Here is a 15,317-nt window from a genome sequence, read left to right as displayed (position 1 = left end):
AACTCTCCCATCCACCCATTAATGCCTAGTGAACTCTCCCATCCACCCATTAATGCCTAGTGAACTCTCCCATCCACCCAGTAATGCCTAGTGAACTCTCCCATCCACCCATTAATGCCTAGTGAACTCTCCCATCCACCCATTAATGCCTAGTGAACTCTCCCATTAATGCCTAGTGAACTCTCCCATTAATGCCTAGTGAACTCTCCCATTAATGCCTAGTGAACTCTCCCATCCTGCCTAGTGAACTCTCCCATCCTGCCTAGTGAACTCTCCCATTAATGCCTAGTGAACTCTCCCATTAATGCCTATTGAACTCTCCCATCCTTCTACTTTTAACCCATTAATGCCTAGTGAACTCTCCCCACTTTTAACCCATTAATGCCTAGTGAACTCTCCCATCCTTCTAGATTGGACCATTTATTTCCGAAATTAGGGATGTCTAGTATGTTTAATTCTATATTTAGAATATTTCTTACAGAAATTCCTTTAAGCAAACAGCGCAGACCCTGATTAGACGTCTCATCTGGGTCGACGCTGTTTGGCAAGGCCTTTTTTCTAGACGCTAGGCATACACGGGTTAAAAGCCTGTGTAACGCTTTTCTTTTCGTAGATAATTTAACAAAAAACTTGTTTTCCAACAAAGCGATGTACTGACTCAAAAAATACTAAAAGCCTTACTTCGAGGTGTAATGTTTAAAAGTGAGCTGTTGCTACTAGAGATTCCTGATTCGATCCCCAGGGCATTCACATTTTTAAATGATATCTTGTTAAAATTATTGAACATTATTCCAAAGTATTACAGCTTGGTTAGTAAAATAATTTAATTATATTTTTAATGAAATTATGTGAACGAGTTCCTTGAATCCGTTCTTTGTAGTTATTCGGTTTAGTTGGCTTCAGATTAAGATTTCACTGTAAAACAAAAGTATGTTGCACTTACGTACTACACGAGTTTGTTTCAAAACTGCAGCATAATACACATGCTTTAAAACAGTCGCCTTATAAAATGCAAATGATTTTTACAAACGGTTTACAATAGAAATATATTATGTAATGATATTATATATTCAAAACAACCATACCATATAACTGAAATATAGTATCATTCGTGGGACATTATAGGGGCCTTTTCACAGACTTTGGCATGTATTTAAGTTTGGCATTAAATGCTTTATATTGATAAATGTAAACTTTGGATCTAAAAAGCTCCAGTGAAGAAGAACAATAATATAATTAAAGAAAGAAAAAAGGAACCCTCAGCTGGGCTCGAACTATGGAAGTTCTTAGGCCACTTGGACAACCGTGCTCATACAATTAGTGATGTATTTTATTATTTATATAAGCAATCCTCGCTGTATCACATAATAGAACGACAACAACAGAACTTTCCAAATTATTTAAACGTTTCGCGTTGCAACGCTTTATAATTTTCAGGTGTTCAAATCGCCAAAAGATGCATATAATTGATATTTTAGAGGATGGTAATTGTTCAGTATTACTGTTTCCTTTCAAATATCATAACTACAACGAATATTTGCGAATCTGAAACCTTTTTTTAATTTTGTCAATTTATCAAAACGTGAAAATGCCCCTTTAATGTTGTCTTTTTCTATTTCTTGGGTTGACCGATCCGCGAACTTAATAAAAGCACATCGGAAAATGAGCGCTGCAAATCCCCCATTTTCTTTCTAAAATCAGAAATCCACGAAAGAACGTGTCCATGAAAAAGAATTTTTTTTGAAAACCGTGAAATTTCATGCCGGCGAATTTAAATGGGCCGTGCTCTGTGAAAAAGGGGTTTTAATGCATGTGCGTAAAGTGTCGTCCCAGATTAGCCTGTGCAGTCCACACAGGCTAATCAGGGACGACACTTTCCGCCTAAACTTGATTTTTGGTAAGAAGAGTATTTCTTGAAACGAAAAATATCATAAAAGCGTAATGTGTCGTCCCTGATTAGCACTTTTTGCACGTGCATTAAATCCCCGTTTCACAGAGCACGACCCGAATGCATTTTACAGTAGTAAAATACCGCCTGTCGGATCTGATCTAAACTTGAGTTCTTTGTGATTCTGTGCCTTTAACTTTGTAGTTATCCTTTCGACAACAGTAGCGATATCCTGGATCGACAAAGTGACTTGACAGTATCGCATGTCCTTGTAACAGATGAACGAGATTGTACCGTATAGACATGCATATTGACTGGCAACTCAAAACAACATCAACATGAACGCGACTTTTAACAAAGACCAGTGTAAGATATAATGCGAATGGGAAGCGTCATGCAAAAAGGGGTCTTATGCAATATGCGGCTAGCGTAGCTGAAGAGCTACAATGTTCGCTGTAAATCACGCAAGGTTTGGCCGTTTTAGTTGAAGTTCCTGATCAGTTTGTGCAAATGCATTAATTTATGCGCAAAGAATAAATACATTATATGTATATATTATATGTATACACACATATATATATATATATCATATTTAACAAATGTTCTAATTGGTCTTTTTTTCCCGAAACTGCATAGGGGAAATTAAAGTATATATCGCCATCTAAATGTTTCGTTATGTATTACCAATTCGTGTTTAACATGTCTGAACAAGGCGTAACACAAACACCGCTCCGGAACGATTTGTTAATTTTGCTTACTTAAGAAGAGCCTATAAAATGATTTTGGTAAATAGATGACACTAAACCCCAAACAAGTAAATCTTCCTTTATCTATTACCTACGTGCAGGATTATTAAGACATGAAACCAACAAAATGGTGTCACAGACCCTATCAGGCTTAATTATGGATGAAAGTTAACTATAACTGCACATGGGCAATAAGCGTTTGTTTTACGGATAAGCAAGACTATTAACGTTTTACCACTGCTATTTTAACGCACACGTTGGGGGGGGGGGGGGGGGGAATTATAAATAACTAATCGGCCAAAGTTTTATAAAACAAAGTCTTAATACTAAATATTATAATTTATAAGTGTTTAAATAGGCGCAGCACGACGGATAGAAACGTTTTTTGTTTTAGTCAAATAATATAATGATAGGCACTGCCTTAGTCGACCGCCCACCCCCCAAAAACACCACCACCACCGCCAACACAAAAACACCACCACCAACAACAAACAACAACAAAGCCCACAACGCACGTAAAACGGAAATACATGTAGATGCAATTTATATCATATATAAAGATGTTAAGTCTGTTAAGTCTATATACTCGAACACGTCTGGTTTCACTGATATTAACCCATTCATGCCTAACGTCCTGAAAAAAGGACATTGCAAACAGCGTAAACCCAGATGAGACGCCGCATGATGCGGCGTCTCATCTGGGTCTACGCTGTTTGCTTAAAGGAATTTCTGTAAGAATTGTTCTAAATATAGAAATAAATTTACCAGACACCCCTAATTTTGGAAATAAATTGATCCAATTTAGAAGGATGGGAGAGTTCACTAGGCATTAATGGGTTAATGTATTGTTCGACCAGGAAATCATTTCATGTCGCATGAGAACTACTATAAATGACCCGCCTCATGCGAAATGGGTTTAATTCCATTTACGGCTAGCGTAGCTCCAATTGGTTTAATTCCATATACGGCTAGCGGAGCTCCATAGCAGTCTATACAATCACGCAATCTGGTGAGGAGCTACGTCTTCAGCTATAAAGAAGCTCTTAGTTCCGTGGTATTATAACCGGACAGGGAAACACTGACAAGACTCCGGGATTGCGCAGACTGTTCTTGGGTTACGCTGGTCGCATATGACATAGTACTTATGTTCGCATTTCGCGGATCAAATTATATTTATTTAAAAAAAAACACAACTAATCGGATTTATAGTTTAAATTATAACTACAAAGATTGGGTAATTATTAATATTCGGTAAGTAGTTTAAAAATGGTCGTTAATTTGCAGTCACCCGACCGCCCCAAACTTTTTGTGCCAAATAAAAGCGCTTTTTAGTAGTATATTTTTTCTCTCAGTTCTGCTACATTTGATCGACGCTGCTTATTTAACTTTTGATAGATCGATCACGTTTGCTACTTGCGAGCAGATTCGCAAAATTTAATGAAATATAGCAAACTATGAAAGGCAAGAAACTGTATCAGGAGCGAAATTTTGTTTCCATCTACTACTTTTATAACACAACACCTATAATCATTATAACGTGATTATAACTGTGATGGATGTATTGGAAAGGTCATGAAATTATTGAAGGATTAACGACGATGTGAGGATTAACTAAAGTTAACTCATTTAACTAAAACTAACTCAAACAGAATGTATGTTACAGTTTAAGAATACGTCAAAGTGCCGTTACATGCATTTATCCTTATTAAAGAGGGAAATAACTCGTGTATTGTAAATACTTGTTTATTAACAGCACACGAGTGGCAACTTGTTACAAAATATTCCCGTATAAAGGTCTGTATTATATTGATTTAGTTTGATGATTATAAGATTAAATTGTTTGACTGAGAGAGCGATGAACTTTTATTTTGAAAATTTCATTTTATTTATGGGTAAAACATAATTCATAAATGATTCGGGTGATCTGAGTATACTTGGCCATGATGTTTGACCGACAAACACGGACTTTTATACATTATCTTAACATTGACCCATTTATGCCTAGTGGACTCTCCCATCCTTCTAAATTTGATCAATGTATTTCCAAAATTAGTGATGTCCAGTATATTTATTTCTATATTTAGAATAATTCTTGCAGAAATTCCATTAAGAAAACATCTTAGACCCTGATGTGACGCCGCATCATGCGGCGTCTCATCTGGGTCTACGCTGTTTGCCAAGGCCTTTTTTTCTAGACGCTAGGCATACATGAGTTAACCTAGTGCAAACGAAAACGTATTAGATATTTCACTTTAAACACGTTCAATAAACAAAATCGAAATACCGCTTTATGACAATACACAATGTCGGCATACAATAAGGCCACTCTGATTAAATTGGGTTTGCGGATTCTTATAAATCACCCGGATACCTAACCGGTAAGCGGATACCCGGTTATTCTTCCCCAATGTAAGTTTAAACCTATTTCGACCCCTCCGCGGGTCTCATCAGGTGGTGGTCCACTGAGTCACGTGACACAGTGGACAGATTTCCCCACGATAGGTTTTTTATTTATATTTTCAGCTGAATTGTTCACATTTTAATTGTTGATTTAAATTGGAGTTTTCGGGAGTTGATATTAGAGAATAATGTTTTAGTTTATGCGGCTTTTTCACGGGAAGGTAATTGGCTTGAACAAAAATTTGCGTTTCTTTGGTAGAGTTGTCTCGCTTGGTAGAGTTGTCTGGAATGAAGGAGTTGTCTCGTCCTTTGGAGCTGCTCGCTTTGCGCTCAGTCTGACTGAATGTTGGTCTTTGCAGTTTGTTTCCAATAGAATGGTTGCAGGTGACCTTTTCTTATCAACGTCAAATGTGACAGGATCATATGAGAACCTCCTCCTTTTTCCATGATAATCAGAAAAGCTTTCATTCGTTACATTTCTTTTTCTTTTTCTATGTGTTGTGCTCGGGTTACAATTAATGTTGTTATCATCAACCGAGTGGACGGATTCGTTGCTAGAAGTTGCACAAACATCACCAAGAAGAAGATCTTTAGCTTGAGATGGCTCGTTAGAGAGGGTTATCTTGGCATGGCTGGTCAATGGGAATAGACCGGAAACATTGGCATTGATTTGTGTTGCGATGTTCGCCATTCTAGCATCGTTGTCAGTATAAACCCAGGACTGGATGCCATTCTGTTCAAGCACGGCGTTGATCTCATCAAGTAAATCTTCAACTGGCGAGTCTTTGTACACAATTGGTTTCACTTTGTTCTCAGTAAGAATCGCATCAACTGTTTTCAGGAATTCATCAAGCTCTTCCAGCTGTTTGCGAGCATACTCTTCAAAAGTTTCTGCAGTCGTTAGTTTTGAATCTATTTGAGGTGCTCCGTGATTGTTATTTCTGTCGATCTCTTTCACAACAGTGACAGTAATGCGACTCGTCATTTCATTCAAACTATCGCTATAATTAGCGATGAGGGCTTTTTTGCCCGTCGCTTCATTGCCTTGATCAGGAGCATTTATAGCTTTTAGTCTGTAATCATTCTCAATTGAGGCTATTTTCTCTGGGTTTAACAACCCCTTTGCGACCAATTCAGCACGAACTCCCATTGGCAAATACCTTTTCTTGTCTGGAAATCTCAGTTTATGTTTAAAGAAGGTTTCCCACGTCTTCTTCACATGACTTTGTCCGTCGCTTTTTGGCCGAGGAACCAAAAATCCGTGTTTTTGAACTAGACCAGCGTTAGAAACACCGTTGGATCCAACTGGATTGCCGGTGTAGTTTTCCTTGTCAGGAAACGAAGTATATAAAACCATTTTGTATACAGCTTCGAAATGCGTGTTGCTTGCTTGATAGCTTGCGCTAAAATGACGTTGTTTCTATGTCGCTATAAGACGTCTGACGTAGATTACGTCACTCAGATGGTCACGTCGCAACGTCACAACGTCATAAAACTATACGTGGAGAGCGTCCATACTTAAGCGATTAAAATAACATGATACAACTTTGAATCATAATTAACAGTATCAGTAATAGTAATTCACGTAAAATATTTGCTGCAATTTACCATCAATTATTCTTCTCTATGCAAATATAAAATTAACAAAAGATTTGTAATATTGCGAACGCGAAAGTGCATAATTCACAACACCTCGTTTCCACAAGGGGATCTACGACCGTTCTTCTTATTTAAGACCTTACGACACGTTAAAAGTTTTAGCCTTTTAAGCATATTTCGCGTATTAAGTAGGTTATTTACCATAGAAAGCAAGTTTATTAAAAAAGATTATACATATATTTACATATAAATAAATACATAAATAAATAAATAAATAAATAAATAAATAAATAAATAAATATATATATATATTAGCAAATTAAGCATATTATACACACTATTTAGGATATTTGTCATGTGTCGCATGTTAATCAATAAGGATCAAACAAACAGCCTACCGTAACTCGAATTTGAAGCCTATTAAGCAGTTTTTTCAGATTTTTTTTCCTATTTCGCTAGTTTATAAAAAGGTATACACAGTAGAGCCTATTGGGAACATGTACCCCATCCCCCCGTGTGCCTTATTTTAAGTGTGTGGATATGCACCTTTAATGGCCCATTTCGGCCAATTAAGAGTAATCCCCCGGAAGCGACCTAGTACACGCTGTCGGGCTGACCTAGTTTCGGGCCGGAGATCTAATAGCGTTGGCTTCATGGGAATTTAAATACGTGTACGCAAACCAATTTAAAATGTATCTATGTTAGACACATGTAAGTGTATATGAAACCAGTATTCACACCATACGCGCATGCGTGCCTGCTGGACGAATGCTGGCTCCCACATTCGTGTTTACTCCCGCCCGCACTTAGTTTTTTAACAAAATCGTTTATAAACACCATGTTCAAAAACTACTAGTTAATGGGACGTTTTAGATTCTAGGGTTATGAAATTAATTACCCCTCTAGCGAATGTTTATATAATAATATAAAATACTAAGTGTCGGTTAATCCAAAAGACAATGTCTCGGATGCCTTCATGAATATTTTTTGGAATGAACTACATTGTGTATATCAAATTTATCTGTGTTTTTTTGACAATTTTATTACCATGCAAATTATTGCATAAAATGATTAAATATGGACAGTCACTAGCGATGTCTTTAGTACTCTTTACGGTCGCACAAAATAAAAGAAAGCGTGAACGCACGTACAGCCTCTTACCATCAGATCGCATTTTTTTTCTCAATAAAACGATCAAATTCAGTAATTTTTTAAGCAATTATTTGATTGTAGCATTTCTGTTAAGCACATTACAGTTTGATAAATTAAATAATGTTTATTAAAATTATTACGTAAATTAAGCGTTGCGTCTTCCATGTTTATATATATATATGTTTTGATGCAAAGAAGAAGCTGATCTCGCAAAAAAGCTTAACATTTGTAAGATTTAACATATTTTAATTTAGTTTAGATGTTTTTTTTGACGTTTGAGCAGTAGTTCATTAAAGTCACGGCAGTGAGTTAAACAACTTAAAATGTATCTGGGCTAGGTGGATAACCAGCACTAAATCAGATACTCATGCCAGAAAGGATAGAATGACCACTTACAACACATATATGTGGCCGGGCTTATTTTGGAATCAAAAGATAAATATAAATCGTGTTTGATATTTTGCGTTATCGTCTACGGCACTCCAATCGGGGAGCCTTGCATACAAAATCGAGACGCTACCAAAACTTCCCTGAGATGTTGTAGATGGGGTCGTAGCAGAGTAGAGATGTTGTAGATGGGGCTGTAGCAGAGTAGAGATGTTGTAGATGGGGCCGTAGCAGAGTAGAGATGTTGTAGATGGGGCCGTAGCAGAGTAGAGATGTTGTAGATGGGGCCGTAGCAGAGTAGAGATGTTGAAGATGGGGCCGTAGCAGAGTAGAGATGTTGTAGATGGGGCTGTAGCAGAGTAGAGATGTTGTAGATGGGGCCGTAGCAGAGTAGAGATGTTGTAGATGGGGCCGTAGCAGAGTAGAGATGTTGTAGATGGGGCCGTAGCAGAGTAGAGATGTTGTAGATGGGGCCGTAGCAGAGTAGAGATGTTGTAGATGGGGCCGTAGCAGAGTAGAAATATTGTAGATGGGGCCGTAGCAGAGTAGAGATGTTGTAGATGGGGCCGTAGCAGAGTAGAGATGTTGTAGATGGGGCCGTAGTAGAGAAGAGATGTTGTAGATGGGGCCGTAGCAGAGTAGAGATGTTGTAGATGGGGCCGTAGCAGAGTAGAGATGTTGTAGATGGGGCCGTAGCAGAGTAGAGATGTTGTAGATGGGGCCGTATTAGAGTAGAGATGTTGTAGATGGGGCCGTAGCAGAGTAGAGATGTTGCAGATAGGGCCGTAGCAGAGAAGAGATGTTGTAGATGGGGCCGTAGCAGAGTAGAGATGTTGTAGATGGGGCCGTAGCAGAGTAGAGATGTTGTAGATGGGGCCGTAACAGAGAAGAGATGTTGTAGATGGGGCCGTAGCAGAGTAGAGATGTTGTAGATGGGGCCGTAGCAGAGTAGAGATGTTGTAGATGGGGCCGTAGCAGAGTAGAGATGTTGTAGATGGGGCCGTTGCAGAGTAATAGTGAGGCTTGTATAAGTTTAATATTTGACAGTCACATTTATTTACAGAGTTACTTCATAGGTCATTCTTAAAGAGAGGCAATTCAAAATTTATTTAGAAATCAATGTAAGCAAAGAAAATTGAAGACCGATACAATTATATTACTGATAATTAGCGTTCTATGAAAATATTCGATGCGGTATTTATGCTATGTGTACCACATAATTTAATGTAGTAGTAAGTGGCAATTCACAGGTTACATACAGATTGACTTCTTTGTTGTTGTTTTATATAGCAAACACATAAAATGAATCCAAGTTTCAAGCAAAATATTTATGAACAAATATTTCCGTACACAATTATTTCATACTAGGAATAAACATTTGCAATAGGCAATTAAAGTACAGCGTGTATTTCTGATGAAGGCGTCTTAATTATAAATGTTCTGGTTTGAATGCTTCTCATAAAAAATTTAGCTTTTTTTATAAAATTATTGCAATTTATTTGTAATTGGAAATTTTTCTCTTTCCCGGAAATTCGAATCGATAATCTGATTATTAAACTTTGTGTTATGAATCTTATCCTTTTAATTCAAAACCGCATTGTAATGGATACTTGTTTAATTTTCATTTTATGGTTCCTTAAAAAGGTACAATCTTTTGTTCTCTAGTTTGCATCCGAGTTACTGAGTAGTCGAATGGTACAAAGCTTGAAATGTTTTATCTTTTATTTATGTTTTATTTAATATCAATAGTAATTGCACGCGTTTAACAGTCTGCTTTTTAATATTTCACTGTATGGAATTTGCATAAGTAGGTAAATCTGTCATTTACCGAGTCACCGACTTATCATATGGAATGTAAAAAATTACGTATAACATTTTAACATACGCGTCCCCTCTGTTTGGATTGACACACACATTCAGACAATACACCCTCCTAAGCGGAGCTCAGAACAAATCGTGTAATGTTGCCATTCGGTTATAACAAGTCCTTTTCCGAATGGCTTTACAGAAAACGTAAAAAAGTTGCAAGAAACAGTATGACTATAGCGGAGTTTAAACTCCGGCCAACTTCGGCACCATTGCAAAGATCTGTGTTACATAAGCAGTACGTTCCTTCACTGTCGAATGCAGGCCTCTTGACGCACTCGTTATTACCGTCGACAGTCGCGCCACAACGGCGGATGACAACTGAAAACAAAATAACAAATATACCTAGTGCCGCCTACAAACACGTCTAGCGACTGTACATACTTGTATCGATTCGATCTACGCGACACCGTGTTCATGATTATTGCCGAAGAAAGCGGTTCTTTATTTAAATGTGCAACGGAAACCGTTTCAGCGTCTATATCTGTGCCGGAACAAATCGAATGTACCTTTTTTGTAAAACTCGATGAGCTTATAGTACAAATTTTAGAATTGTACTTAGGATGGGAACATATCGTCGGTTGCCCTAAAATGACGCAGCCCTATTTCGACGCCATTTTTATTTGGCCTCTGTTTGATACATTGGCGACATCCGTTGACGTCATACACTTACCGATTGCATGCTACGCACAATTTGCTACAGTTCTTGTTCCTTATGTGGAAAATAGCTGGTTCACATGTATGATATTGTTTATTTGTTTGCAATTTATGAATGTTTATTTATTTTACATAATGCAATACTTCTGAACACTTTACACCCAGTTTTCTAGACCGTGGGAAAATACATCGATTTTGTTGACAAAAGTTTACTATTTTCATTCTTATGTCACTTGATTTTCATGGGACAAAACATCGTATGTTTATTACTTGTTTATGAGAGTTTTGAGGAGGGTGATCATGTGTTTATGTATCCTTACTGTGTTGGTGAGGAGTAAAACAAGATACAAAATGTATCTATGCAAGTTATTGAACACTTTTTAATGATTTACATGAATACAATTGATTTCTTTATTTAAGACCCAACTGCTTTAACAATGATGCAAATGTAAGTACAACAATACTGAGTTAATGTTCCATGCATTCAGTCTCTACAGAAGTGATGTTTACATTGAAAGCAGGTAACCAATCAGAGGCGTCGTTTTAGGGCACTCTAAACAAATATGGCCGCCGTTACAGCAGCATAAGATCGTTTCCTTTATCAACGAATTTCGGTTGATAACACAATCAATTCCATTAAAAATGTGTTAATAAAAGATAAATGTGTAATGAAATAACATATTTATGACTATATCCCTAGTAAGAGCAACACAACTTCAACAGACTGCGTAATGAAATAATATTCGATTATTCGTTTTAAATTATTCGAATTTTATTCGATTGCAACCCCTTAGATTCGATTGTCAGATTGTTAAGAGCGTCCAGAAAAGGTACTGTTTCCCCTGATATCCACACATACCACTGAAAATCAGACAAAGGAAATATAGTAATCATTTTTAAAACGCTAATAATGTTCGTAATTTGTCGCATGCTATGTTCGTATGTTATGAATCAATTAATGCAATGTGTGTTATATATATGCTTGGACCCCTTTTCGCGAAATACGTAAGCGTATGGTACAATGACACAATATGTCTTTACCTGTCACACCATTAGCAACGCCTTTTTGTTTCACGCACTGAGCACACCCATTCACCGCTGCAAATGCGCTGGCAACAAACTGATCGGCACACTTGCTGTTGCTCGCGCTGTCGCAATCGTAGCATTGTAATGCAGTGGCAGATTCTGAATAAATGAGCCTTGTTCTGAGAAAACTGGACATAATGCATGTGCGTAAAGTGTCGTCCCATATTAGCCTGTGCAGTCCGCACAGGCTAAAAAGGGACGACACTTTCCGCCTAAACTTGATTTTCGGTAAAACGGTAATTCCTTAAAACTAAAAATACCAATCATAAAAATCATAAAAGCGGAAAGTGTCGTCCTTGATTAGCCTGTGCAGACTGCACAAGCTAATCTGGGACGACACTTTACGCACATGCATTACGCCCAGTTTTCTCAGAACACGACTAAATTTTGAAATTAGTTTCACAAGAGAATGACATAGATAAAGTGAAATCGTCAGAAAACAAACAAAATGGCTGGGAAAAAAATGTAAAAATAAAAAAATAAATTAAGTTAATGATAAACTTGAAAAATATGGTTAAAACACAATAATAACAAAAAACCGTCGGAGACGGGTGATGCTCCCCAAAGTTTTGTTTTGTCATAATATTGCACTATATATTCAGATAAAAGGAAACGTCTTGAGGGCACTGTAGTTGAGGGACAATAATGTTTTTTATATAAAATTTCAAAGGGCCATAACTCTGGGAAAAATCATCCGACCAGAACCCGCTAATAATATGCACATCTCCTCTTGGTAGTGAAGCTTCCCATAAAGTTTCATTGAATTCCGGTCATTAGTTGCTGAGAAATAGCCCGGACAAGAATTGCTCTATATGTACAGTTAATAGAAAATTTCAAAGGGCCATAAATCTGTGAAAAAATCATAAAACCAGAACCCGCTGATAATAAAGTTTCATTGAATTCCGGTCATAAGTTGCTGAGAAATAGCCCGGACAAAAGTTGTGCACGGACGGGCACACGGACACACGGACGGACAGACGAAGCGGCGACTATATGCTCCATCCAAAATAATTTTTTGGGGAGCATAAATATATAAAACAAATTCTTTAATGTTATAATGATGCCAAATTGTACAGCTGTTAAAGAATGCTTATCAATCAGTACTGGGTCTCAGCACAGTCGTTTTAAATAATAAATGGGCATCATTCTGGGATAAGGGGGCTTAAATTTATGTGCACAAATTGTCGTCCCAGATTAGCCAGTGAGTGTCAGTGAAGGTCCAGGAAGCTTAATCCGGGGCTGCACGTCTGTTTAGACGAGACTTTCTTTAAAAGATAAAATATATAAAAGCAGAAAGTGTCTCTCTGATTAGCGTGTTCGAACTGTGCATGCTTATCAGAGACGACACGTTACGCACATTAATTCAGTCCCGTGTTCACACAGAGAGACTCAAATGTTTATAGTTTCAAAGTATTCATTTAGTTGACTTAACCTTACTTTAATACTTGACATACCTGCATACAGAAAACTCAACATCACTACCACGCTCACAGTGTATCCCATATTCATTGTATGACAGATTCCCTTGGATGTTCGCACGCTTCTGAATCAAACTGTAATTGTAATGTTACAGTTATCACGCAGTTTGGTTAAACTTAATGTGTCACTTTCTATCAATCAGCGGCTACTTGTAGCAAAATCTAAACAAGTTTGATTTTTCGGCCTTGGTTTTCCAGTTTGTTTCACACTTTTACCATCATGTGATTCGTGTGAGTCATTTATTGCGACGCATACAATTTAAAGACCCAAAACCTAAATATTTTCTTGAAAAACAACAACAACATGAATATATTATTTGTAATTTAAATCTTACCTGCAATTAAATCGGTAAAATTACAGCGATTTTAGTATTTGTTCATCGTATAGTTTCTGTTCACGCGATAGGCGGTTCTGTCTCTTGTGTGAATCGTTATGGATGTAGTATATTTATATATTCTTTCCTACCAAATGTTGATATGTATTATTCAATTTGCAGCAAGCGCTTTCAAACTTAGACATAATGTGATGCATTTCTAAAAGGCCAATTATTTTCAAAAAATTAAATAAAAATACTATCCTAAGATATTGTTAAATTTGCCTCATTTATTTAACATATTTTCAAAAAACTGGCCCTTTAAATACTATGTATACGTGCAGCTGGTACAAATCACAGTTGCGCTACGCACTGGTGACCATCGTAGCTTTACAAATTCCCCTAGATCGACCTGAACACTATATTGAACAACTTTAATATAAAGGCGTAACAAACAGGCACGAAAGCGGAACGAATATGTTCCTATATAACAAAATGTTCAACATGAGGCGGATTCCGATAAAATGTTTTCATTATTATAACGGAGTCAACATGTTCGCTTTTTAAAATAAAATGTTTTATCGAAAATTGTTTTAAAATATTGCTTTCAACGAATTGAATATTTCAGTATGACAATTTTTGCATAAAATGTAACATATCGTTATATATACACCCACTCACATTATATATACACCCACTCACATTATATATACACCCACTCACATTATATATACACCCACTCACATTATATATACACCCACTCACATTATATATACACCCACTCACATTATATATACACCCACTCACATACTTAAGATGGTTACTGCATTGCTAGTTTCTTTATTTTATCACCTTCATATAAAATGACATCGCATCAGTATATCTCTGAATTTTCTGTATATACATACATTTAACCCATTTATGCCTAGCGTCTAGAAAAATGGCTTTGGAAAACATCGTAGACCCAGATGAGACGCCTCATGATGCAGCGTCTCATCAGGGTCTGCGCTGTTTGCTTAAAGGAATTTCTATAAGAAATATTCTAAGTATAGAAATAAATATACTAGACATCCCTTATTTGGAAATATATTGATCCAATTCAGAAGGATGGGTGATTCCACTAGGCATCAATGGGTTAAGCAAATATCTCAAATGACCCACATCATAAATGCAACAAAAAAATCGCGATCTTAAGAACAGCATTGCAAAATGAAGCTCTATTATAAATTAAAAGAATTATATCATATTTTGTGACAATCCAAAAAGCGTTCTCATAATGGTGGTTTATCAGCCAACAAACACCTGCTTCTCATAATCGGGACGGTGCGGAACTGGGATCGATGCCAATATATATAGGAGGCCCGTAGCTCACTCGGTCCAACAATCCGCTTGATAGCGAGAGGAGGTCAATGCTCTCCGTTCAGCGCAGTGGATGGTACACTCGCTTCGCATTTAGACGAGCCGGATTCAATCCCATTCCCGGATGTGAGTTGGATTGGTGGTCGCCCTACCTTACAGGTGGGGTTTCCTCTGGGTACCCCGCCCCCCCCCCCCACCGACAACACAACATCACCATATGTATTTATCTTTGAGTAAAAACCCAAATAACTGGAAATTGCAACTATTATTTAAAATGCGTCCGATCTTTCGTGCGTCCATTAGTAAATAAGGTTAGGAGTGCTTCGGATCCTAACATAATGCAGCCTCATGCGCGAAGGGACATCATTAACTTCAAAATACAACC

General features: G+C 37.2%; 1 protein-coding gene across 1 annotated transcript; it reads right to left on the bottom strand.

Moving 5' to 3' along the window:
* Nucleotides 1–9,880: 9,880 nt before the first annotated feature.
* On the bottom strand, nt 9,881–13,476 carry LOC127838594 (protein quiver-like). Its single transcript, XM_052366424.1, has 3 exons — nt 13,236–13,476; nt 11,737–11,880; nt 9,881–10,359 (listed from the first exon to the last, which is right to left on the bottom strand). The coding sequence occupies exons 1-3, from the start codon at nt 13,288–13,290 to the stop codon at nt 10,175–10,177; spliced, it is 384 nt and encodes a 127-aa protein (XP_052222384.1). The 5' UTR covers nt 13,291–13,476; the 3' UTR covers nt 9,881–10,174.
* Nucleotides 13,477–15,317: the final 1,841 nt, after the last annotated feature.

This window comes from Dreissena polymorpha, chromosome 7, assembly GCF_020536995.1.
Source record: "Dreissena polymorpha isolate Duluth1 chromosome 7, UMN_Dpol_1.0, whole genome shotgun sequence".
Taxonomy (NCBI): domain Eukaryota; kingdom Metazoa; phylum Mollusca; class Bivalvia; order Myida; family Dreissenidae; genus Dreissena; species Dreissena polymorpha.
The sequence above is the reverse complement of the archived record's forward strand: the minus strand, read 5'-3'. Positions and strand labels throughout refer to the sequence as shown.

What these genes read in the sequence shown, in the direction of transcription:
- LOC127838594 (XM_052366424.1), bottom strand. Translation starts at nt 13,290, where the DNA reads ATGAATATGGGATACACTGTGAGCGTGGTAGTGATGTTGAGTTTTCTG. An exon ending in GTTGAGTTTTCTGTATGCAG is followed by an intron (nt 11,881 to 13,235) that starts GTATGTCAAGTA and finishes TCATTTATTCAG; the next exon opens with AATCTGCCACTGCATTACAA. An exon ending in CGTTGCTAATGGTGTGACAG is followed by an intron (nt 10,360 to 11,736) that starts GTAAAGACATAT and finishes TTTTGTTTTCAG; the next exon opens with TTGTCATCCGCCGTTGTGGC.